The sequence below is a fragment of the Erithacus rubecula genome (assembly GCF_903797595.1).
Source record: "Erithacus rubecula genome assembly, chromosome: 3".
NCBI classification, from domain to species: domain Eukaryota; kingdom Metazoa; phylum Chordata; class Aves; order Passeriformes; family Muscicapidae; genus Erithacus; species Erithacus rubecula.
The window spans coordinates 132,504,031-132,531,523 of record NC_136689.1 but is presented as its reverse complement, the minus strand read 5'-3'; the positions used below and the strand labels follow the sequence as shown (position 1 = coordinate 132,531,523).

Genomic DNA, 27,493 nt, shown 5'->3' with positions numbered 1-27,493 from the left:
ATACCTAAAGTATAAGCAGACTTAAATAACTAATGTAAAATGAAATTGGGCATCAAAAAGAAAAATCAACTGGTTTTAAATATAAAAAGAAAGTATGTTCTCCTTAAAGCAAAACAGAATCAAAGAACAATTAGCCAATGGCTACTAGATACCCAAAATGCTCAGGTGTGTTTATTTTATATTAAAATTGTTGCTTATTTGAGAGCCAAGTGGATGCCTTTTAATTTTTACAATTATTAATTTTGAAAGATTTAACTTGAAATCAGTCTACTGTTTATTAAAATGTAAGTAGTATGGAAAAAAACCTCAAACCAACCAATGAACCAACCAAATCAGTTGTTCTAATAACTGTTAGCAAGTAAAAGAACAGGGATGGATTTTTCTCAAGATTTTTTGAGTTGAAACCATTCAATTCTATTTTCTTAATTTAAAAGACCATTATGAGAAGGGAGCTACAGTTATGTACAGTTAGATACATATAAAGGAATATAAAAATAAAAAAAATCAATTCATTTTGCATTTTACTTTCTTAATCATTTAATGTACATATTTGAAAAGATCTAATAATTTACGAATTATCAAGTGCCATTTGAACCATATAAACTTCAGATGTTTTACTAGATAATCTTAACTTTGGGACTTTGAGAAGAAAATTCTTCTTTAATACTGCTACACAATTAATGTGAAATATAGAGTAATGCAAAATTAATTGTAAGTAGAGGAAGGCCACCACTCAGCTGTGTCAGTGGCAGAAATATTTGCTGTATATTGCAGGTGTGTTTTTTCAATGAAACTAGTGTTATGTAATTAGTGTGTTTGTTTGTCAAGTCAGCAGCCTTGAATTATAAAGAGCCAAAGTTCCTCCCTATTTAAAAAAATCCAAAACAAACTATAAGAAATGTTCTTGATTATGACTGCCACTTTTTCCAATCTATCTGACATCACAGCAAAACAGAGGCACTCAGCCTTTACAATTGTGGGAATAAATATCTGTGGAACCCATCTTATCTTTTCCTGCCTCCTTTCTTAGATTAAATTCTCACAAACTGTCTTAATTCTATCACACTCTTTTTTAATGTGTTCATTTGATAAAGAAAAAATCTTCAGGAATTTTTCAGTCACACATTCCAAAAGTTTTCTCCCAGAATCAGTTCTGTAGTTGTCTGTCAATCCCTTTCTATGATCCTATTCTACTTGGAAAACAGAAGTAGAATGCCTAATTTGCCTGTTTTGCTGATTGTGGAGAATAACCTTTTGGCTGCAGGAATAGGATATTAGGGTTATATTTTGGTTTTAAATGAATCATTAATACCCAACAAATCCTATTAACCTAATATGTATCACTGATTTGTAATTGAAAGTTAAACAATGTAAAAAAAAATTAAAAAATTAATCCTTCCAAACAGCCAAGTGACATATAGTGAATGACAGATCAAGATACTTAAAACACCAGCTTCTAGAGAGGTCTTCCTTTCCCCACACACAAATGAAGCAACTCCATAATACTGCATGGTTAAAGTTCAGGTTTTTATTGACAAACTTTGCTTAGTCAATCTATCTCTTTTCCTCAGAAGCTAGAGATGAAAATGCAGGCAAAGAACTTAGTAATGTACTTGGTGTTTCTTTTTCTTGCAGCTAGGATTTTTAGAACACTAGAGGTATGCAGCTAAAATTCCATTCTGAAGTCTGAATGGACTGAGTATTCTAATAAAATTTTGACAAGTTCTTTAATGAAGCCATGAGGTCTGCAGCTTGCTATGTGAATAAACTGACCATTTATATCTGACAATGCTGAAACAATGAAACAGCTGTCCTGGGAATGCAGCATTAGAGAGAAACAGCATATTTAACACAAGTAAATCTCCACCCTTACTATTACTCCAGGGACAGAGAAGGAGGAGTTCCCTTTTATCAGTTCTGAGCTGGTATAGAACAGAGGTTTCAGAGCATATAATTTGTTTTCCATTAGTTTCATTTAGTATGCAATTCTCTTATTCTTTCAGTGTAACTGCTCTGGCTACTTACATTAATGGTGTAGCTCTTTTTAAGTTTTATTAGAAACTGTAAGAAATATATAAATATCTCTGCTTTTTTTGTGTGTGTGTGTAGGGATATGAGCTGCTCTTGAAAATGTCATATCTTGTTCTAATATTTATGAAAGTTATATGAAGACATATGAAGAATTTAGGATCTGAACAATCATTACATGCCAATCCATTTAATAATAGTCTCTGAAACTCTGTAACACTTACTTCCTTCTTTACAATTGTACTGATAATTGGTTTTGTGCACTATATTTCTAGAATACAATATATTTAGAATAAACTACCTATGTGGGAGGCAAAGATAAATAATGCATTTTTACCAAAGTATGAAAATATTTCTACCTTTTTTTTTCCTCTGATTTTATCTCCATCCAGCAATTTTGCTCATAAACTTTCTAGTCTCTGCTAGCTGTAAGCAAGTCCTTGAGATATGCACAAAAAGAACAGAGTTATCATTGTTCTGCTTGCCTGAATGGTCCATTGATAGTGGTGAATGTGTTATTTGTGTTGAAATCTGTTGACTGTAGAAAATATTATTTTATATATCATGTAATTTTAACATACTTTTTAATTTACAGGGGAAAACGCATTTTTATTAAAACTGAAGCTTGGACACGGCTAATATGATTGCTCTCTTTATTTTCAATTTATTCCAGCATAAATAAAAATATATCTATGCATGGTACTAATTAAAGGGTAGTTTTCTGGTAATGTTTACATTAAAAAAATCAAACCACCTCCAAAAATTCTGCAGACCAATTTAATTGAGTAAACCTAAAACAAGAGAGAAGAACACTGAATATGAAAAGGTCTTTTTTTTTCTCTTTTGTTGTAGTCTATGTGCTTGGCTTTATGTAGCGTGAGACCTGATGTGATAGGTGATATTGCAGCTATATGGAAAAATTGATTTAAAAATTATTTTTAACAACATTATAGAGCAATTTTTCATTTTCCTTTTACTGAAGCGCTCACTGCAGCAAGAGGCAGGTAGCAGCGTGTCAGAACTGGCACTCAGGGCTCTCTGTGGCTGTGCTTGGCTCAGCACTGCCTGTGCTCCTGCCAAATACAGAGGACTCAGGCTTACTGCACTTGCTCATTGTCTCCTCTCTGGGCCAGATTTTAAAGGTGTGCACACGGTTCCATTTTTGAGGGGTTTGGGCAAAGACACTGAAGGGATGTGATGTTTGGACCTTTTTGCTGGTTTGTTTCTTAAGAACCTTCATGTTTATAATAAGAATACATTTAGGAATATCATCCTGAATATAAGACTGAGAAAAAGGTAATAAATGTAGGGGGCAACCATCCCCTCACCCCCCCAAACATATGGACCCTTTTCTTTCTTTATATTAATGCTTCTATTCGCATGTGATATACATTTGACAGGGTGTTGACAGCCTCAGTTCTGAGCTGCTGATTTTATGTTATTTCTTCTCTTTATGGAGGAACAGATCTTCATATCCATATGCCTTTTATGTTTCAAAGGAAAATCTCAAAAAGAGCTTGATTAAAATGCATAAATTTTATACATTCACTTATGATACTCCCTTGCTAAAATTTTATATATTTAAATAAATTAGCAGAAAAAAGGGCACTAATTTCCATTTAAAATTTGTTGATAATGGAGCCACTTAAGAGATTAGCAAGTTTTATTTGCCCTCTAATTGTTAATGCAAGCAACACTTCCTTCAAAAATTGAATATAACATCTATTATTTCAAATATTTAGGTAGAGTGTTCGCTATTAGCATCCTTCCCTATAACATTTCAACCTATTATTGTGGTATGAAGAACAATAACAAAATTTTCTGTGCCTTTTCTTTTTCTCTATGAATTAATCATTTAAAGATTGGGCCATTAAACATGTAATAAAGATGGACATCTGTTTTATGAATAGTTTGTTACTGGCATATCCAGGCATTATCCAGTCATGAATCATTTATCTTTGAATTAATGTTAAAGGAGGACTTTAAGAAAAATATATCCAACCAAATAGTATTTTTATAATGATTATTCTTGGGCTTATCTTTACCACTCCAGTGACATAAATCCTGATTTGCTGGCAAGGCCTATAAGAAAGTAAATTTATATAATAAAAGTAAGATAATCATGCTACCTTAAGTCACGTATAATATTGCCTTCCAAAAATATTATGAAGCTGATTACTAACTCATTCAAAATATTTAGCTCCCACCTAGTTTAAAAAGGTTAGAAAGAAAATGTTGGTTCTGCAAATCTCAGAGGGGTCTGCTACCACTTTATTGGCGAGCTAAATTGTATAATTTAAATAATTCTATAAATTTCCATTTTTTTTCTGTTAACTCAAATGCAGCAGAAAAATTAAAATGTGACCTAAACTGGGAGTTAAATGGAAAACATGCATTCATTTCTTGTCCTAAGGGAGACCCTAGTGTCTTAAGAAGAAGGGTACTTTGAATGTCTTGAAGACAGCAGCCAAAAGAAAAAAATAATTCAATTTAATGTTCAGATGAATCACAATCCTGCCAGTTTCACAAGTGTTAGATACTTTAAATTCTATTCCTTCATAGAAATTATTTATGTTTAAAAATATTATACAGTGTGACAGCTAGTTAGCCCATGCCGTACAATGAATGTTAACTAATGAGAGATGTCAGCGGACTAATGTGAAAGATTTAACATGGTAGGACATCTAACAAAACTAGCAATAATATGTGTGTGGGGAAATTCTAACATGAAGAAAATTGGTATCATGGCACAGCTTATTTGAAATTTTGGTGAGACATTGAGAATAGTTGTTATATTGATATAGTTGGTTATTACCAGCTTCCTTTGCTTAAGTATTAGGGATACACAGATAGCAGGAAATGGTTTCCCCTTATACAGTTTTTAAAAATAAATTAAATCCTGAATTCCAGGTAACTATTGAATATAAGTGGATTCCAGCTGGGTTTTGTTTAAGTCTCTCATGATGTAAATATCTCTGCTGGATAGCAGTAATTCCTGAAATGGGTATTTTCCTTCCAGTTGCTAAAATAAAACTAAGTGAATTTCAGAATTAATTTTCTGGGTTGGGTGGGATTTTTTGCTTGGTTTTCGTTTGGTGTTTCTTAGTTTTGGGATTTTTTTTCTTTTTCTGTCTTGATTACTGATCTCAATATAGTTTAAAGGAGTTTCTTAAAAAGATAAGAAGTCTATTTGAATACTGATTTATATATATATAAATTATTTTTAGTTGATATGCATTAATTACACTTTTTATTCTTCTCTGATTTCTTACATCCAGATGAGGACATTAGCTTTTAAATTTAAGTTTGCCTGAAATTTATTTACTTGTGTCAGTAAAAACCAAGGAATTATGTCAAGTCATTTTGTTGTGCATTTTACACTCCTGTACTATTATTTGCTCATTACAGATAGCTAGAAGTGACTTATTTATTTTAGCATATCATTAAATTTAAAGTATTGCTTATTAATAGAGACATGGAGATTTCTAGAAAACAGGAATTAGGTGTGCAACTCATTCTTACAGATAGGGAAAAGGCATCATCATACTTCACATTTAATATGTTGCCTTAATACTATTGCTGGTCTATTTGTTTTGATTTCTTTCTGATGATGATTCCTGCCTAAAAATGCAAACTTTAATTATATTTGCAATTAATAGAATTAAAATAGAATTTAGAACTGCAGACAATACAGTATATTTTAATAAGGCTTTATCATTTCCCTTTATTGCAATTTGAAAATTATTCATAGGTCACTTTACTGATTTTTAAGTGAATTTTTTTAATAAACCACATCAATCAAAGTTTTAGTTATTATAGAAGTCACTAAATAAATCCTAAAGGAAATAATGTTTGGATGAGCAATTATAATTAATTATAGGAAGTTTTTTTAGGAATACAAGAATACAACTATCAATGGTGTTTTAGAGCAACTAGATTCTTAGGGAGATTTCCTGAGAATTATTAGAATATTGTCCTACATATTTAGTATTCTGATAGATGATAAACAAAAACACTTGAAGAAAAATAAATAATAAAAATGAGGTACTATGATTTACATATAGATTACAATACTCTTTCAACTTAGAGAAGCAGTTGTAAATTTATTTCCTAGTTTCCTTTAACTTCACAGTTATATTTTAACCTGTCTTCACAGGATGAAAAGCCACCCTAGGTTTATTTAAGAGGCTGAAGTCGGGGATATATGACATTTTATTGTGCCACCTCAGACTTGAGACAGATACACATTATAATTGTTTGCTGATAGGTTGTGATCAGCATTGCAATACTGACAGTGAAAGAGAAAACACAGAGATCTACAAAACCTGGGCTAATATGGCACCTCTGCCCCCTTCTGTTGTTATATGAAAAAGGAATTGACATATTTTAAACTGTATTTGAGAATTCACCACCCCTGAGTCAGTTTAAGTCAAGAGAGGCAAATAGTATATCTAAATAGTACTTCAGGTTGACTGGCAGTAAATCTCCCTTGACAGAGCTGTTCTTCCTCTTAATGCAGATGTACAGAATTGTTTTGTAGGTAAAAGATGTCTTCTTTTCTTTCTTCATGACTGCAAAAACTCACTTTTTTTACAGATCTATGATGGCAAAGACAACACTGCTCACCTGCTGGGAGCATATACTGGGGCATCATTAAGAGGCCTGACACTAAGTAGCACTTCAAATCATTTATGGTTGGAATTTAACTCGGACATAGAGGGCACTGATGAAGGTTTTCAGCTTGTGTATACCAGTAAGTATTTGAGAAAACAGTAGGAATAAATTTATGCTTTTAAAGAAATGCAAATTCTTCACTCATAGGATGAAAATGTAGTTAAATGACAATTATGGAAGAAATTGACAGCAAATCACTCATCAAAATAATATGCATTCATTGCTGTACCCAAAAACCTAAAACACATAGCATACTGAAACTTGGCTTTGATATTTAATCTGGTACATAAATCACTGTTGTTTTTCTAGAGGGGTACATTTCAGTTTTAGAAAGCATAAATAAAAACAGGGTAACTTTCAGATAATTGTTTTAGGATGTAAAAAATATTTAAGTATGTGAGTAGTAGTTTAAAAAATACAACCAAAAAGTATTGCTTCATGAAGATAAGTCATAAGTGAAGGAAATTCTCCTTCTTAAAACTCATATCTGATAGTTACTTTGCTTTTGTTTCTGAGCTTGGATTATTGTTTAGAATAATCAAATTTGGAACCAAATTGATAAAGAAAGGTTCCTAACAAAAACTTATATATGGACTTACACTATAAAGATGAGGAGAAGAAAAATTGTTTCTAATCTCTGGCTTAGAGGGTATATGGAAGAAGCTATATACATCTACTTTACCAAGTGTCAGTTTCTGAAAATTGATTATTGACATGTAGTGTATATGACTTTTTTGTGTATAAATTTTTCATCATCACTGAATTATTATGCAGAACTAATTTTTATCAAGCAGGATAGTGTTATAAGGTAATTCTGCAACATAGCTATCAACATATATTTTTTGTCCTTGTGCTCAAATCATTCATTTTTCACCTGTTCAAAAATTTTTCATTGAAAAGCTCAACATAATGTTTTTAAAACTAATTTTAATAAAAATTGCATAATTCTTGCAGAATGAAAGGAAAATATTTCAAGATAATAAAAGAGTATGTAATTATTTTTCAGATGGAAGTTGCATAATTATATTCTGTAACAGCATGTGATAGAACAGGACTCTACCCTATGATTAAAATAGGACTTTCAGTGCTGTGTCACTATGTAAGGGTCAAGGAATTTAATTTTTCTTATTTATATAGGTGCAACCAGCACTTGAACCTTATCAATAACATTTCCTGTTTTTTGAGACATTCATGTTAGAGTACACTTTTCTAGCCTGAAGAATTCTTAGCCTGAACAATGATGAATCTTCTTTTGTTGATGTTGGAAGAACTGGAAGAAATAAATTAAGTCCAGAAGAAGGCCACAAAGATGATCAGAGGCCTGGAGCACCTCTCCTATGAAGAAAGGCTGAGAGATTTGGGGCTGTTCAGCCTGGAATAAAGAAGGCTCTTATAGGATCTTCAGAACCTAAAGAGAGCCTACAAAAAAGATGGAAAGGGACTCTTTACAAGGACAGTGATAATAGGACAAGGGCTACTGGCCTTAAACTGAAAGAGGGCACATTTAGACAGGAAACAAGAAGACCTGGGTCTGAGCTTTGTCTGAGTGGATCCATAAACAGGAGACATGGTGCAGAGCTCCCAGTCAGAGCTGCAGCCTTTGCTCAGAGGAGCACTCACCACTGTGCCTTGAGGGTCAGGTGGGATGATCACCCTTGAGATGTGCAGGTGGTCAAAACCAGTGCCCCTTTGCTGAGTTAGGAAGAGTTCAAGTCTCTCTACTGGGCCAGTGGAAGCTTCACCCTTCAAAGAGGTGTTCTCCCTGTGTGCTGCCCCACACAAACTGCCCCACCATGCCCTGGGTGAGGCACCTCTGCCTGCTCTGGTCACAAACAGTTAGGGCAGCAAAAATTCCATGGTTAGGCAGTGGAGTTACATGTTCACCCTCAAAAGTGAGGTGATCAATTAAAAAATTTACTTTTGTTCTGTGTCTGTGAGAGGGCTGTCCAGAAATGAGGACATGTCAGTGATCAAGGCAGATTTGAACTTCTTTTCACAGTGTGGTCAGAAGTTTTCTTAGGAGACAGGAAATTCTAACTGGTCAATAAATGTCCAGACCAGCATTATCAAAAATGGTTCTTCATCTGGGACTCTCTTTAATGTGTTTCAGAGCTTCTGCAGCACACACTGTATGAAGAAACAATAGTTTAGGAATGAGAAAAGTTCAGCTCAGAGGTTGTGGAGGCTGAGACATATTTGGCCGCACATGAAATGAGCTGAAGGAAAAGCCAGAAAGATACAGAATTTTATATACTTTTTTTTTTTTTTCCCTTTACCTGAGCAGCTTTATCCAACATCTACAATGAATTTACAATTATTTTGCCTGTAAAATAAAATAACATTTTTTTCAATGAAGAATAGTAATGGAGCATCTGAGGAGAGATTGTGATAGGCTACCAACTGTTGACCAGATGGACAGACACTGTGTGAATGATTTGTTGAACAAAACAGCCAAATGAAACACCCTTTCATTTCCTCCCATATTATCTACGTATAGGAATAGCATTCTGATACAAAGGCTCATTTTTTTTGCCTACACACACTCTAAGCCACATGACATTGGTAAAATTATTTGGTTTTGAACAAAGTGAGATTTCAAATTGATTCTCAGTTAATAACAGAAAACTTGATTTCAAATAGAAATTTTTTCTCACAAATTGCAGTTTGTGTTTCCCCATAAGTTAGTATACCTCCCTGTTTCCATGTAATGCACTGTTACTTTTTTTATTTCTTGCTTTACATCTCTTAAGTCTCAAAAATGTCCAAGTTGTTTGGCTTGAATTCTCTATATCATCATTATCATTAGGGTAGGGATTGATGAAAATAGCAGTTTTTCTTTGGTTCCACAGGTGCTATTGTGCTGCTACTATTATGCAAAATAATGAGAAATCTGCTTTTAAGTTTTGTTTATCAGCCTTTAAATGTCTATTCACTAGTAAGTGGACAGTCCATGTAGCTGCCAGTTTATAATTGATCATAAAATTTTAAAATTTATTGATAATGGTAACGGATTTTTTCTGTCTTTAATTGAACTCTTAGGAAAATTGAATTTATGACACAGCTTGGTTGTGCTCCAAGAAAGGTGTATAGGCAGTTATCCTACTTAGACTGCTTACAGAGAAGAAATCCTAAATATGTTGTTATATGCAGTTTGAAAATTACTGATTTCCACTGAAAACCAGAAAATTTGAATTTCATTATTGCAATTATCTGTTTGATTCTGTAAATACAACATTTTATTCCCTGCACAGGTTTTGAACTGTCACATTGTGAGGACCCTGGTGTGCCACAGTTTGGATATAAAATCAGTGACCAAGGTCATTTTGCTGGAAGTACTATAATTTATGGATGCAATCCAGGTTACACCCTCCATGGAAGTAGCCTTCTAAAGTGTATGACTGGGGAAAGAAGGGCATGGGACTATCCTTTACCATCATGCATTGGTATTACACTCTTCTATTTTTTTTATTGCTTTACTTATTTTTTTGAATGCAAGAATGAAAAAAAAAAAAGTAAGGATGGTTAGATATATGTAAAATCTGATCTGTATGATCTGATATGTGTATAAATATATTTACACAGGCATTTATATTTCTTTCTGCATACAATTCATCTAAGTCTATCTCAGCAGTATTGCCTTTTTAGGTAAAAAAAATAGTAATTCTTAAACATTTATGCATACTGAAAGTCCTAATACATGCAAATCTAGATTTGTCAGCAAACCAATAGAAAAAGTTCAATCAGAAAGCCATTGTAAAACCAGTTTTTTTACTTATATAAAATATCAATAAGCTAGAAAAATCTCAAATATTTATATGAAATAGATAAAACAAGATATGAAGAGATATAAAGTTATTTTGCATTTTTGTCACTCCTGTTTCTTTACAATATTACTATCATTCCATAAGTTTTGCAGCTACCTACAGGATCAATTATTCCCTTAGGAAAGTGAAGAGAAGGCAAGGCTTAAATATTATAGTAGCTTTCTTTTTAATCTTCATTTAGAGGAAATTGGGAATGAGTAAGTAGGTGAACCAAGGGGTGAAATGCAGTCCTTACTGCTGTTTTACAGAATTACAGAATATGGTCAGTTTAATTGTGTAACCTGTTCAACCAAAGAGTAAATGTATAAATTGATTGCTCTGATGATTAGCTGTAAGATCATTCCATAATGTTGTTTTTTATTAGCTGAATGTGGGGGACGGTTTAAAGGAGAGTCATCAGGAAGGATTTTGTCTCCTGGATATCCTTTTCCCTATGACAACAATCTGCGTTGCATGTGGGTGATTGAAGTAGACCCAGGAAATATTGTCAGGTACTGAAAATGGCTCTTAACATTTTGACAATATTTTTTTTTTTACCATAATATCCAAATGTTGCCTCTAGAATGGAGGGGAAAAAAAAGGATTTTGGGCTTAAATCTTAAGATATAGATCACTGGTTTTGGCATTTGAGTTTAAATTGTTGATTTTTCAACAAGCATTATCCATAAAAGACTGAGCTTTACATTTGGTTTTAATTTTGTGAAATGATGGAGGTAGCAAAACTCTCTAGTTAAAGGCTACATTAGAAAAACCCCTGCAAAACAACAAAGCAACACAATCTGCATTTTCACAGTTCTTTTTAGTTAATTTATTTTGGTGGGAATGTGATAAATAATATTGTCTTAGAAAAACTGAAACTCTTTTCTAAAAGATTGTGTAGATATTTATAGATTATTTGAATGGTTTAAGTAATATATTACTTTATGGTGGACAAATTCGAATATTCTAAGGTGGTTTTTTTCAAATTCAATTTAGTATTGGGATTTCATGCATTCAAAGATAAATAAATGTGTGAAGCATGATAAAAAATTACCCTTTGAAATTAAATTTCATTTGCTTTTTTCTGTTTAGTTTTGTTGTTAAAGTTGTGTTGTTGAGTAATATTAAAGCTGACAATAAAATGGTGTTCTTTCAGCCTTCAATTTCTTGCTTTTGATACTGAGGCATCCCATGACATTCTTCGAGTTTGGGATGGTCCACCTGAGAATGAGATGTTGCTCAAAGAAATTAGTGGCTCCCTTATTCCTGAAGGCATTCACAGCACACTCAACATAGTAACTATCCAGTTTGACACAGATTTTTATATCAGTAAATCTGGATTCGCCATACAGTTTTCAAGTAAGTTGATTAATTTAATTTTTATTTATTTTATAAGATAGTTCACTCACAGATAAATAATTGTGCTTGGAAACACTTGAAATTGGTGACAACATTTCTGATTTAAAGGAAAGAATTGGCACAGACTTTGTTGTAAAGCTATATTTTTATCTTAAAGAAACAAATAAACAAAATAAAACAAAAAATCATGTTCTTTGCTAGTTTTGATTTTCAAGTGACAGAATGCTTATAATTATGATTAGTGTTTTTCACAAAGGAGGTGACATAGGCATGTTAAAATCCTCATCATTTTCTAATCAGTGAGAGTTTCTGCTTTCAGATACATCTGTGGGGAGTTTTCATTTCTGTTGTGATTGTATGTGATGAAACAGAAAAGAGCTCCACAGGAACAGCAATGTCCTTCTCCCTTTTGCCTTCTAGTGCTGTATCATCTTATTACAGGCAGCAGGATGACGAATCTAAACAGTTGCCTAACAGCTATTAAATCCCTTTAGACATTTTATTGCTGAAACAGAAGAAGTCAGTAAGCCAGGTCCATACTGACCTTCTTTTTCCTCTGGTCAGTGAAATTTATATATATATATTTTTTTTTTTAAATTTTTTTTTTTTTCGAGATTAGCAAGATCTGGTCTAATATAATTTTGTGTAGCAGCAGCAACATTTCTAACATGGGTTGTCACAGAGACTCATAATGCTAACACTATTTACCTCATTGTGTTTCCTGAGCTTGATTGTTGTTTAGCCCTTGTTTTCCCCTACTCTCATTCTTCCTATGTGTATGACAAATACATGCATGTGCATACAGTAATTTGAATGCAGAATGAATTATGTAAATGGGAGCACAAAGTGAAAGGTGTTTTATTTGTAGTGAAAGAGTGCTTCTGCTCCATATTTTTTAAGCCATATTTTAATCCCTTGGCTCCAAGATATTTTTGGCATTTTATGACCTTAACTCCTTTCAGAACCTGTTTGAGAGATTCTCATACATGTATTTCCATTCTCAGACATGCTCTTAAATTTAATTTTGAAGCCAGAGAGGGAGATCATTATACACTGAACTTATTTAGGCAGTCATTTAAGCTGAGTGGAAAATAGATTGATGCAGAATAAAAATGGGGTTATAAGGAAAAATGGCTGGTACATAGGAGTAAAGTTATAAAACAGATACTGATGCACTTGCAGTGATTTATGTGAAAAGAGGGTTTAGAAATTTATCTGAGTGGTTCTTTATTTGTTTCTCCATGCTTTTGCAGTCTGTTGAGTTCTAATGACACTTTAAAGAATCCATGAAGTTTTACTGCCTCAGCTTTTCTCACTCTCTTGAGTCCAGATTTTCGAAATCAGAGTGCTCCTTCTCAAATAGTTGATGTGGCACAGTTTGGGTGTATATTCTCAGTAGAATAACAGGGGTTTTTGTTTGTTTTTTCCTAAGTTAAAATTTTAAAAGTAATGTGCAAATAGCTACACAACCTGAATAACACTATAGCTCTATGGACATATTATTTCACTAAACAATAATGAAAAATATTCGAGGAGATAAAAGGAAGAGAAGGACAATTCTTTGCAACTTTGTTTCAAGTACCCACATACTTTCATTGAGTAGCTAATGTCTGAGTGAAACAGATGGTGTCTTCATACTCCAGCTACACTGTAATTAACAAACAGAAAGCTCACACAAGGGAGGTATCTGCTTTTACTTTCCTCTTGCCATTTAATGAAATTGGGTAAGAGTATTTAACTGGATTATCAGCCCTTTTACCTCAAGAGGAATGTTACTCAATGGCAACAGATACTTTATATTCAAACCCTTTAAAGATTTTGAAGGCTTTACTTTCTTCTCTATTATATTCTTATCCTTTAAAATAAAAAAAATAAAAAAAAATCCAAAAATTGGTAAACCTTCCTATTAGTTCATTACAGTTTATTATTTAATGTTATCAATTGTTCTTATACAATTTTTCACCTGTCATTTAATGAGTGAAAATTTTCACCACTGATAATGTGGTATAATTTATATTTGACTCCTCCATAAGCCATCCAAAACAATTTTTATCTGGAGATATGAAAGGCAGGTGAGATAGCATCCTTCACCAAATTAAAAGGGGAAGGTTGGAAGAGAAAACCCAAAGAAGTTGTAATGTAAACAAATAAAGAAATGACTTCACATTAGGCAGAACAGAATTTTGGATTAATATGTCTGTTGTCTTTTATGTGTCTTTATGTCTTTCATTTTTGTGTTGGACCTCTTCAAATGAGCATGACAGTATCTCTTAATTTAAACATTAAAACTTTTCAGTTTCTATAGTTTTCTTTGAGACAGTAGCAAAAGATGTTTTATATAGTAGAATATTTCAAAAACTTTTTACATATGTGTAAAATCAAATAAGAACCCCTGGTGATTCGACAGTAAGATAAAAATATGAAGGTTTTGGAACATTTCTAAATGGCATGTGAATAATGTGGCTATAGAGCAGATGCCAGAGGTCTATCCTTAAAGAGGTGTGAAAAGCTGATAACAGGCCAGAAGCAATATGCAAACAGGAAATACCTTTTACAGTATATTTTCTCTCAGCTGTCAGAGATGGAGCATGAAGAGCCCAATACATACTAAAAAACACCAATCAGATCAGCAGTAATTTTTTTTTAACAGAAAATTCTGCACAGAATAGAAAACTAAGCTGTCAAGAAAAGTGAAGGAGAAAGAGAAGGGAATAATCATTTATTAGCCAGAGACATGAGCTACATTTCTCAGGGTCAGACCAAAATATTAGGCATGATGAAACTTTTTCATCAGTTGACATCATTTCATGTCACCAAGATGATAGTAGCTGTGAAAAAAGAACAGAGAACTGAAAGTAGTTGAGTAAAAACACTAAAATACAAAACATTGGCTGATAATAATTGTGTATTTAAAATAATATTCTTAATAATTTTTATATGTCTGAAGTGTGTAATATCATATCAGATCCCACTGAAGTTAATCAGATCTTTTCCACAGATTTCAATGGCCTTCAAATCTGGTATTACAGGAAAGTTTTCTCTCTGCTAACTTTAGCATTTCAGATGCCATTTCTTTAATGCAGGAAAGAAAGATCTGTATTCATCTTTGGTAGACCATTATTTCACCACTAATAGCTGCACTACTGAATCACTCAGCATTGCAGAATTCATTCTGCTCAGATCTCTGAGTGCAGTCACATTTCTGACTAATTAAACATCACACAGGATAGAGCATTTTTTAGACCATTATAAGGCAGCTAGTGCAGAAATAAACTGTAAATATTTTTTGAATATTGGGAAGGTTTTGTAAATAGATGTTGAAGCAGTATTTTATATCATGTGGCAGCAATTTCTTATATAAGAGGATATGCCTTAAAATGCTTGGATTTACTGTCAAACTGCAGCTGTTCATCTTTATTTTAAGACTGGGTGAATAGCCCTTTGGAGTTACTTGCCTCTGTGCTCTATGGAAAAAGCCTAGAACACTTGAGGCAGATATCTGCTTGAATGGCTTAAGTCTGACAATATTAATTTCCAGCCTGGAATTATGACGCATCATATTGCTTATGATGATTACCATGATGATTAAATGCTTACAAGTCAGCTTTCTATATTTATGATTTATAGCCACAGTGTCTTCTAAATGTTTTGTGTTCAATTTTTTTCCCTTTTTTTGGTTTTGTTATCTTGTTGTTGCGGTTTATTGGTGGAATTTCTTTTGTTCAAAGACAGACCTATTAGTCATAGTCACCTTTAGGAAGATTCTCTGGATGCTGAACACCCTCCTGTATTATTAGTTTTTTCTTTTCTTACAGCTTTCCAGTAATAAAAATCTCTACTTTTGAGATATTTAGCCTAAAGGTGATTTGCAAATGCATATGGGGAATTTTACTGGTTTCTTTCTGAGAATGCTGTTTCCTACCACTGCTGGTATAGAGATCACTTCCTAACATAACTTTTTCAATTTCTGAAATTACTAACAAAGGATTTATTCTTCCTTGCATCTATTCCACAGCACAAAGGACTTGTAATCTAAAATATTTTCACACTCTGTTTTGCTGATTGCTTTGAACTTTGAGAATAATCCTTTGAATTCAGAGATTTCAGGAGGACCACTTTTCTATCAGAAATATCAGTGGATGTCCACACTTGAAAATTCAGCTCAGTTTTTTGTTTTAGGTTTGCAGGGAGTGGTTTTGGTATATGTTTTCTTTAGTTTTGTGGTTTCTTTTTTCATTGAATTTTGGAGGTGAGGGTGGGTTTGCTTTGTTTTTAGCATCAAGAGGTTTAATAGAAGGAAATCATTTAATAGGTTTGTTTCCTTCTATCTGCTGTTGCCTTTTTTTAAAGAAGCAGCTATTAGTAAAAGGAATGACCATTTATGTCTTTCAATAGCAAAAATGTTATCCTGTCACAAGTTTGTAAATAACAATAACTTCTTAGTAGCTGTCATCTTAATTCAGTAGCATAGAGGGCATGTGAATTTTATGCGGGCAAATACATTTAATATTTTCATGTAAAATGCCTTGGTAATGAGTTGTAGCTAGAGAGACCTGGAGTTATAGTATTCATAAGTGAAAGCTGAAAGGAAGTATCAAAAGAAATTTGTGACATTATAAGTAATTTTAACAATATAGATAAACAAATCCTTCTCTCTGCCATGTCACCATAAAAGTAACTTAATTATATTTATGATTGAAATTCCTGATTTTAAACCCCATGAAATATCATTTGTCCAGACCCTTTTGATTTGTATGAATAGAAAGTCTTTTCACCTGTCCTAAATTTACATATGCAAAGTTGACTTTGTCTGACTTGTGACATGGCATTTCAGGGAGATCAAGCTAAAATGGTTCCAAATTTCAAATGTTGTGTGTCTCAGTTAAATATTTTATTTTAATATTTCAATTTTATATGTGGGAAAGCTATTCTTCATATCTGAAAAATCTGATGCTATGTTTTATTTTACAGAATAATAAAATTTAACATTTTGCTTTATGTTTCTAATTTTCAGTTCCAATGGGTTGTTTTACTTGCAGAAGAAGTCCATTACAGATATTTATAATTGTGTGTATAGCACGGTAGTTTGGAAGTGCAAAAATATACGTGTGTGGTTCTTATTATTATAAATAAAATTAATTTTTTTTTATTTCAGAGAAAGTTTTCTAACTTCCTTATATTTTTTTCCTTTAGTTAATCCAGTCTCTTCCATTGAATTATTCCAAGTCAATTATTGATCAAAATAGATCACCAGAGAGCAAAATATTTATGCAATGACACAAATCTTTGGAATTATTTCAACTAAAATACTTTGAAGATTTAATTAATAGCATAAATTTTATTTTCTGTTTTGTATTAGTCACTAAAATTTGTCAAATTATGCAGGTTATTCTTTTTTGTGCACCAAGTGCCTTCCTAATATTTAGATGTGGCAACAACAGAGAAGCATTATGATTTGGTCCATATCCACAATCACAATTGTATGATTTTATTCCAAGTATCAAATCATAGAATGAGGATATAAGGATGCCTGATGATCAAATAGCCTATGTTTAATAATATAGTTTGCCTCTTTATGCTGTTTTGGGACCAAAATTATGTGACTCCATTTACTGCATAAGGAGTATAATCTCAATTAAGCTTTCCTTCCTTTGTATTTCTTTTGCTACCAATAATGAATAAAATGGCCCGTGACCACAACTTACAATGCTTTGTCTTCTGTGTAGCCCTTGTGTGTAGTCCAAGGTTTTCATCATTTCTTCTTTGTGAGGAGTTATTTCTATTTCACTGTATTCACATGTAAATTCAAAGGATACATGGTCTGACATAGAATGGAACTTGCATAAAAGCTTTAAAGAACCAAAAGGTTCCAAAAACTCCAAACCCTAAACATTCAATCTAAATTAAATTAAGATTTTCAAAACACTTCTTCCTAGATGAAGTGTGTTGGCAGCATGATTAAATAGTCACAAAATCCATTTTCTGCTGAGTTTCAGAAATTATCTGAACCCATATGTCAATTTATTTATTTGGGCCTGAGTTTCACACTCAGTGCCAAAGGTCTGAGATAATGCTTAAGAAATATTACCTGTTCTGAACTGAAGAGTTCATACTAATGGAAAAAAATATTATTACTTATGAACTGGAAATAAAACAGTTCTTAAGGTTGCCAATAAGACACGGTAAGAGAAGTGTAGTGCTTCGGATGATTTTAACAACTAGTATAGATTGACAAAAACAAAAAGTAATGTATGAAGTAGTAAACACCATAACCTATCCTTTCTGATAACCTATTTATAATCCTAAGATATCTGATAGAAAAATCAGATAGGGACACTTAAGAAAAAGCTTAATATCCATTGTTGCCCTCTTCCTCCATTTGCTCCCCCCAGCCTCCCCAAAAAGAGACTATACCAGGTTGCAGTGTAAACAAGAATTTTAAAACAAGTTCTGCTGATGTCTGAGACAGGGTCAAACTGGTGAGGAAACTTTTTCTGACTGTGTGAGTGTGGGGTGTGCAGCTGTGAAGAAATCTTGGCCCAAGCTTTGGCTATGCAAGTGTGACTGCCAGAATTGGTCCAAGAGAGTTGGATGGGGGAATTTTCCTTAACACAGAGACCTTCCTATACAACACAAAAATCCTGCCTGTGCAGTATATTAAATTTTTTCGTTGAAGGGATGCATTGTCCCAAATGAAATTCTGATTCTATGATTTATTCCTAATATTTTCCCATTTTAATCTTTAAACAAAAACTGACAAACTTAGATAGAATCCATGAAGTCATGCAAAATCAACAAATGGAGTCTGTGGTTAGAATTTACTTAAGAATTACAATGACTATGCTTCTGAATCTCTGTTAGATCTACAGCAGAAAGGAAAGTTAAAAATAGATTAAAGAAATGCTATCAGCAGTGCCTCTGTTGGTAGAACACAATGAAAATGCTGTGGATAATTTATTCTTTCTTTTTCAGGAGAAGTTATATAGAAGGTTGGATTTGAGATAGCAAATACCAGGCTTACCTGGTTCTCAAACAGCATTAGAGATTCAGGGAGACTGCAGTGTCCATATGGGTAAAGGTATTACGTGGATTCTGAGACAATTTGAATTTTGAAGATGCAGTGAGGATTGGTTCAGGCTGATGTGAGTTTGAAAGAGCAGCAATACTAGAAAGCCTTTATTTAAAGTCATAGGAATTTGAAAGAATGTGTTGGTTTAAATAAGCATATAATAATATTTTTGACATGATTTGTGTCAGGAAGAGCTTGAAATTTGGAAGGCTTGAAGCTGCTGACATGATTGTGGTCTCTGGGGGAAGAGAAAAAAGAGAAAAAAAAAAGCAAGAAAAAAAGAAAAGAGATTTCTTTTTTCCCCTTAATTCTCCAGATTTGAGATTCAGACTCTTTAATTATATTTGACTCAGCATGCATTAGAACATTAAATTTAGAAATCACTCTTAACACCAAGAAATCCCAAGACATTTATAGTATTGTTTCCAGCCTCAGTGGAGTCTATTATAACCTTGTCCCACTTTTAATGCTATATTTCAAGGTATCTTTCCTGCATGAAAATAGAGCTGTCCTTTTAGAACATTTCAGTCACCTATTAAATTGCCTAGGCTTATAAACTATCAGAAACTTTCTGACCCTGGCAGTAACTTCCCACTTCTGAAGCAGGAATAATCAATTTAGAATATTTAATTATCTGATTTTTGGATTAAATATACTTTTGTGCCTTATCATTAAAAAGTTGTATCAAAATTCTTTTATTCCCCATGTAAAGGACACTTCTAGATAGATCTGTGTTTACATATTTTCTGGATGTGGTTGAATGAAGATTTAATGGTTTCTGTGGCTCTGCGGGAGCATTTGCACAGTATTGTTCAGCTTGTAAAGAGATTATTTAGGATACTTCCTGCTCTCCACTGCTCACAAAATGCGAATCTGTTTATATTAATGATATTAGGAAAAATTTAAACATGTTGTGGGAGGAAGGGAACTGAATTTTTGCATGGCTTGGCTGCGAAGACTCTAAACAAGATTCTGCCCATTCATTCAAGTCACCTAGCAGGAGCTATGTAAGATAAACAACCTTGCAGAGTAAATATTTAGAGTAAATATTTCCGCCTGTGCAATGGCACTTGTTTTTTGGAAGATTGATGATCTCATATTCAAAGCCTAAGTTAGAGAATATGTCTATATGGCTACCTGAGATATTAAATCTCACTTGTGTGGCCTTTGGTTATTCCTGTGTCAGCACATCACACAGAACAACCTGGAGCAGTTGATACATAATGGAAGCAGCTGGTACTGAACCACTGCTGGCAACTCTGTTCAGAGATATTAGCTCAGAGTCGTTCTAACATGGTTCAATAGTGTATCTTCAAATTTAGGTTCATCCAAATGAAAGCTATTTATCTGCTCCAAAACCATGCCCCACTGCAAACCAAAACACAATCTGGAGTTTTATTTTACAAACAGACTCAGCTCAGAAATGCTTAATAACTATGCTGAAACACTTTCTGTCACTCTAAGCTTGGAGAGAGACATATAAACTTTATGTATCCAAAATGTTCACTAATCTCTCACCTACTTAACAGTTTGAGCATGAGCTGCATTCATCCCTATCCTGGAATTTTTGATCAAGAATTGTCTCTTATTTCTTTATCTAGGCCAAATGGTTTGACTGATTGCAGTGTGATTGCTCTAAACTAGCTGTGCCAAGAGAAAAAATAAAATAGGTTTCTGCATTTCTCTATCTTCATTAGGGAATAAAGGCCCTCAGATGATCACTCACAGGTTTGTGCTACACACAGAGTCACTCTTGCACCTGTTATGCTGCATAGATTAGGTAATAGATGCATCTGAGGTTTGTCTATTTCCCATAAAAATGGTTTTAGTAAGAATTTAATGGATTACATTAATTACACAGTTTACTAGCAATAATTCCTAAACTCTGAGTTTACAATAATTGTAGCAGAATAAAATATGAGGAATTCTTTTCTTACTTTATCAACTCTAATACATCACAAAGAACTTTAGTGCTTATACATGAATTTATGGGGAATTCCGATAGCCTGCTCTGTTTATTTTGCAGAAAGCTGTCAAGATTGCATTTAAAGTAAACTATCAAAGACATCAGGAATTTTATTATTCCCAGAATTCTGTTAACTCCATAAATTTTCATGGGGAATGATGAAGGTGGCAATTGAGGTCCCTGAATATATAATAGGAGAAAAAATCCACTTCTTATACTGGAATATGCAGTTCATAAACAGTATTGACACGTAAAAGGAGAAAAAGAAATAGGCTGGAAGTAGGTAATGAAAAGGAATATTAATAAAATTAAACATATTAAAGAGGCAAACGGAGTTGACAATGCAGGGCAAAACACACAAATAACCTCTCTGAAATGAAAAAAAAAACCCTGCAAACATACACAGCTTTTAACAGTAGTAGTGATGGGCTAGAGTCAGGCACATGAAAAAAAACCCTTATGACTATAGCAGACATGACAGAAAGCTGTGATTAAGAAATTAAGTTTGAATATATGGATAATACATGCTAACTCTCCAGAGATGCATTAATTCTATAATTACATACAGTATGGAGATAATCTTTCTCCAGTCTCTTTTTTACATAACTATTTTTAAATCTTTCCCTCAAAAAAAATTGTTTGAGAATTCTTATTCTGGCGAATTTATTTATCAAAAAAATTTACACCTCCTTTTTGAGGTAAATATATGACAACAAATAAGAAAAAAAAATTGCCAACAGTTTTATTATTAAAATATAAATTACACATTTAATATAAATTATCTATGCCTCAATGGAAAAAAATGAGAATGTAAAGTGCCAAGCTTAAGTAAAAGTTTCTCCCATGTGATACTGATTGCAGAGCTAATCTGGGGAAAAAGCTTATTAATAAGACATCTAGCTTTGCACGGCCAAGATTAAGTTAAATTAATCCCACTCCTAATTAAAAAAGTTGATTTTAGACATGTGCTTACAAAGCAAGATATGCGGTTTTCAGGAATACCATGAAGGAATAATTTATGTTTTAATTTTATTGTAGTTGTGGAACTCTGGATACCTTCTCCTGGTTTGTTCTCTTTAAAATGAATTGGGTAAAAAAATGAAGATTAAGGAAACAGTCATTTTTAGGAATTCTGTAATGCTCACTTATTTCCATCATAAAGTATTGTGATATGCAAGAAAAAAATAAACAAACTTGCATATATATATATAAAACATTCTACCATAATTTATTTACATAGGCCTTTACCACCATTTCAAATTACCCTCAAAGTAAAATAGCAGCTGAAATTTGGTATCTAAATCTGCCAGTTCTAGTTGTTGAAATGCTCTGTGTAGGTATGTGCATATGTTGAAATGGAGGTGAAAGACTTAAAACATGAACAAGAAAAAGATACAGATTGTTATATAAATATAAATTAAAGTTTAGAGCAAAAGATGTTTCTAAACCTTGTATATATGTTTGAATTGTCCAGTATGCATACCTTTCTAAGGCTATTAACTATTTTTATCTTCCTGTATCTCCAAAGGCTGTGTGAAAAATTTTACTAAGTGCTTCAACTTAGTAGCTTTGTAGCTCTTAGTGTGCTTTTCACTAAGAACTCGTCCCTGTTTTATTATCTTGATGATGATATTGAGGAAAATGTCATGCAATACATGAATAAATAGATCACATATCATGTAGTAGCAGTAGTGTTAGGCAGGTTGTTTTTTCTCTCTTCCTTTAAGTAGCACTTTAAGGAGAAGATAAAAGCAAAAATTCCCACAGATTTTAGGCAAATCTAACCTAATAAATGATTATATATTCAGTACTTTTAATGGAATTCTTTCCCTTTCTTACATCCTGTTCATTCAGAATAAATTAATGGGTTTTTTTCAGCTTGTTGAGCTCACATGGTCTGTCAAACCAGTTCATAAATCCTTCACTTAGATTTCATACTTTTAATAGAGACTTGCAAAATGCTGAACAAACACTGAAATGAATGAGAGTTAGACTTCTAGAAATCATCTACTTAAAAGTCTAAACCCCAGATGATTGCATAGGAGCAGAGAAGCTCTCTTTTGCATTCTAGTGTTATAATGCAAAATCCAGTCTTAAATAAGTGATTTTATTTTTTTAATTAGATCTGTGTGTATTTAGTGTGAATTTGCAAAATTTAAAAGAAAGTGTATTCTTTTATACATCTGGAGTTTTGCTTGTTGCATCTTCTGACTGGTATGTTTGTGCTTTTGCTGCACACATGCTTCCTAGAAGAGCTCTTGTCTTCCATATCCCTTTTCCGTAAAATTGCTCTCTGTTCAATTGTTTCCTGGGATTAATTTGTCCTGGATGATTTCCTTTTTAGAACCTCATGAAGTTTTTCTCTGGCTTTTTCTCCAGCCTACTGAGACCTCCCTAAATAGCATCCCTGCACTAAAGCATATAAACTGATCTTCCAGTGTCTGTAAACTTGCCAAAAGCTAACTTTGTCTCATTGTCCCCATCTTTAACGAATATTGAAGTCAACAACCACCCCTGAGGGACACTGCTGCTAATCAGCTCCTAGGTTTTGGATCATGGACACTCTTTGAACTTGGCACACCAACCTGTTTTCCACCAATTTCATACTCCACTTATCCAATCCATGCTTCATCCATTTGGCTACAAAGCCAAAAGACCAGGAGGTGGGTTGAGCAAGCATGCAAGCGTGCAAGATAACTACTATACAGGGCAAATAAGGGTAAGGTTATAAATTTGGCACACAAACCTCATATCATAAAATTAATTTGCATAAATATTACTAAGTGATTAAAAAACCCAAACAGATTTAAACAGAAATTCTTGTGTGGCCCCTTCATGTCTTCTTCAGCCATATTCAATATTTTTGCAGAATGATGCAATCTACTAAGAGCAATATGATGTATAGACAATAACAAGTTTCATGCCAACATCTTTCTCTCTTTGGCCCTTCAAGATTAATTGCAAATTCTTAGTAAGAAACAGCCCCCATTCTTCTGGAATTGCATGTTTTAGATGAAGCAGAGAAGTGTTTTTCTTGTTTATGGCGAAATTCAAGGCAGATGATATTAAAGTGGGCAGAACACAGTTTCTCTCCAATATGGACTGTTCTAACTGGCCAACACCAATCAAAAGATTGAGTGTGTCCTGAGTTCTCAGCAGGGAGAGATGCACATTAATATATGACTGGGTTTACTGCTTCCTTCAATCTAAGTTTACCTCAAGGATTTTTTCCTTTTACTTCTGACCTGCATTAAGAACCTTCTGAATCTTTTCATATTTGATGACATTTTATTCAAGTGTAATCCATCTCTTACCATATTGTCTTGCATGCAACATTTGCAAGACCTGCTAGTACAGTGCAGTGAATTTAGTAATTTCATATTTTAGTACTATTTTTTCTAAGTTTAAACCCAGCAGCATGTTTAAGGTACAAACAAGAGTCATGGTAGTGTCTAATGCAGAACTTTTAAAAAATTGCATGACAATGTAAAAAAATATTTGTCTTTCATTTATTATGAAACATTTTAAAAAAAATACGTACTTAATCTTTGAGAACTAAGAAGGAAAATTCCCCCTTACTTCTGTTCATACTTATTTTTTGTTTTGTTTGGATTTATTTGTGGGGATTTTTTTCCCTATAGTCAGTGTTTTCTATGTGAAAAAACAACCCCATTAAAATCCTAATAGCTGTATAAAGTCATTTATACTTTTTATTAAGTACATCCTGGAAAGAAAGGTATTTGGTATTTGTTGGGTTTTTTTAGAAAAATAAATTATTTAGACCAAAATTTGCTCTTCAAAAACGTTGTAAATACAAAGCCCACACACATTTTGGATGAAAAGTTTGCTGTCTGCTGGTATTACCCACCCAGAAAGAGAGCATCTAAATTAAATCTCAGTACTGTCACTTTGTGTTTGTGTTACACAGATTGCTGAGCTCAGTGGGACTAGTTCCACAGGCAAGTCTGACATTTGGTATTTATTTGTAGTATGTATAACGTATTTTAGTCCTATAATGTTAGTAGGCAATAATATTTACTGAAATAAATGTTGATGAACTTATTTTTTGCTTAAGCTTACATATTATTGTGCATAATATATTTCTTATGTTGATCATGAGGAAAATACATTTTTATTCTTTTTTGTAGTAATTTTGATTGTATTTTATATTAATAATAATACATAGTTATGCATTATATATAGCTGTACATTCTCTCACACTAAATGCATGTGTATTTTTTAGTGATTTCTTTATTGTTACTACAAAAGTCTAGTATTGTAGGTAGGTCATGTGCAAGGGTATAGACATGAGTGATCAATGAAATTAATTTCTAAGGTCACAGCTAAATGTTACACCATAGATATATTTATGAACTATAGAATTGTGGAGAATTGAAGACATGTGAAATCATATCTTAATTGGAAAACCTGAAGACCTTATTCTGCTTTTAATTTTATTCATCTTAAAAATTGCTCTAAGTTAAAAGTGCTAAATGCCCAGGGTAATAGGAAATCTCCTCTTTTCCTTTTTATATACTGCAGTGCTTCACAGAAATTAAAAGAAAAAAACCAACCAACCAACCATCAAAAAAACCCAAACAAACAAACAAAAAAACCCACAAAAAACAAAGCAAAAATCCCCAAACAAACAAAAAGAAAAAAACAAACAAAAAAAAAAAAACCAACAAAAAAACCCCACATAAAACCAAAAGAAGAATTAGACACTTTTAATAACTAAAGGAGGTATCAAAGATGAATAGTATAAAAGCAGCAGATTCTTGGATGGTTTTTCAACATTTTTTAGGTGATTAAGAAAATTTTGAATTTTCAGAGCTTCCTGATTAGAAAAATGTAACAAAATGGATAAAAAAAAATATTGAAAAGCTGGGTTTTTCATCAATCATGTATTTATATTTTTTTCACTTTGCTTCTAGGTTCTGTAGCCACTGCCTGTCGGGACCCTGGTGTGCCCATGAATGGAACTAGAAATGGTGATGGAAGAGAACCTGGAGACACTGTCATTTTTCAGTGTGACCCTGGCTATGAACTTCAAGGAGATGAGAGAATAACCTGCATTCAGGTAGAAAACCGGTACTTCTGGCAGCCAAACCCACCAGTCTGTATAGGTATGCAGAAAAAATTAATACTACTTTCCTAAAAATAGAAACCCTTGTGTAATGAATCACACTGTTCTAGGAATTTGTTTAAAGAAATTACATGCACTGCACATCTTAAAAATTATTTTACATCAACCTCTGGTAGTTTTAACCAAAATCTTTCCTCTGTAGTTGTTAGTATAATGGTTCTTGTGCTCTCCCTCTCTGGGCCATCTAATTTATAATTTGATGATCTGGGACAGAGAAAGCAAATAAGTCAGTGCCAATGACTGTTATCCTTGATAGTCTGTTTTTGGAGAAACATTGTGGGAAGGAACTTGCCAGAGATCACAACTGCAAGGAACACCATAGAGCTTTCAAACACTCTTTCCTTTAATAAACTTAACTTGACTTAGCTGTTACAAGTAAGATCTGCATTCTATTTGCATATCCTCTGCATGCACACCATCTACCTGTTCATGCATATGCAGACAGGTGTTTGCAAACACTACAGTGCTCACTTGGTGTCTTGGCTATTCTACCTAATGTGTTAAAGCATTATTTTCTCTGCTCTTACTCTCCTTTCTGTGTAGTGTGAGTTTATAGGCTTGAAGACAAGAACTGTCTAGACTATTTTCTGGGAAACTGCAGTAAAATAATATTTTATTTCTCATCTCTTACAATACTTGTATGTGAAAATATGCATTTTATAGTAATGGTAACTGAAACTGAACATCTAGATATCTAAGTGAAAAAAATAAAAGAAATTCTAGGGCTCTGGGCCCTAAAGTTAAAATGTTCTTTTATCATGCTGGTCTTATTTGATATTGCTGTTTGTAAAGTATATGTCTCAACTGATAAATAATTACCCTATTATAAAGCAGTAGTAGAAGTTTTAATCACTATCAATACTGAGTTGATAAAATTGCAAAATGGATTAAATGCAAGTGTAGGTGCTCAACTGATATTCTCTCTGTAGCACATATTAAATATGCATGCACTTGATTTTTAGCTGCATGCATCCATTTATCTATTACTGGTAAGTTCCACACTTCATGCAAGAACACCTGCTGTACACAGAGTAGCAAGAATGCTTATTATGATGATTTATTTGTCCAAATATCAAGCATGAAGTTATCCTCTATTGATTTCCTATAATGATACATTCTTGGGGAATATGAACTGCTAATAGACTACAGTGTGCAAACCTTGCCTTAGAGCTAAGTGATTTCAAAATTGTGTACTATAGCTCAGTGCACCCTGAAGTTCATTGATTTTTTTTTTCTCATAAGCTGTAATATATTCATTAATGTTGCTTCCATCCCTGTAAACTGTGCAATACTTATCCTACACATAACTTCAACACCATCATAGTTACTCAAAGTTTTAGAAAAAAACAAACATAATTTTGAGGAAAGAATAAGAGGCAGGAATAATTCCTAAGGTGTATAATTGTACTATGTTCTAGGTCTATTTTATTAGCTCTTTACACATCAAA

The 27,493-nt window shown here is 33.0% G+C and overlaps 1 protein-coding gene and 1 long non-coding RNA gene across 4 annotated transcripts in view; one reads left to right on the top strand and one right to left on the bottom strand.

The window, feature by feature from the left end:
• Nucleotides 1–27,493, top strand: part of CSMD3 (CUB and Sushi multiple domains 3) — a 568,112-nt gene that overhangs the window by 368,793 nt on the left and 171,826 nt on the right. For all 3 annotated transcript variants that reach the window (XM_079302232.1, XM_079302231.1, XM_079302230.1), the window contains 5 exons: nucleotides 6,625–6,781; nucleotides 9,954–10,145; nucleotides 10,891–11,017; nucleotides 11,662–11,864; nucleotides 25,834–26,025. In XM_079302232.1, coding sequence (XP_079158358.1) covers nucleotides 6,625–6,781; nucleotides 9,954–10,145; nucleotides 10,891–11,017; nucleotides 11,662–11,864; nucleotides 25,834–26,025 — 871 coding nt within the window. The remainder of the gene's footprint in view (nucleotides 1–6,624; nucleotides 6,782–9,953; nucleotides 10,146–10,890; nucleotides 11,018–11,661; nucleotides 11,865–25,833; nucleotides 26,026–27,493) is intronic.
• The window catches only part of LOC306800288, a 448,386-nt gene that overhangs the window by 249,607 nt on the left and 171,286 nt on the right, over nucleotides 1–27,493 (bottom strand). The window lies entirely within an intron of this gene.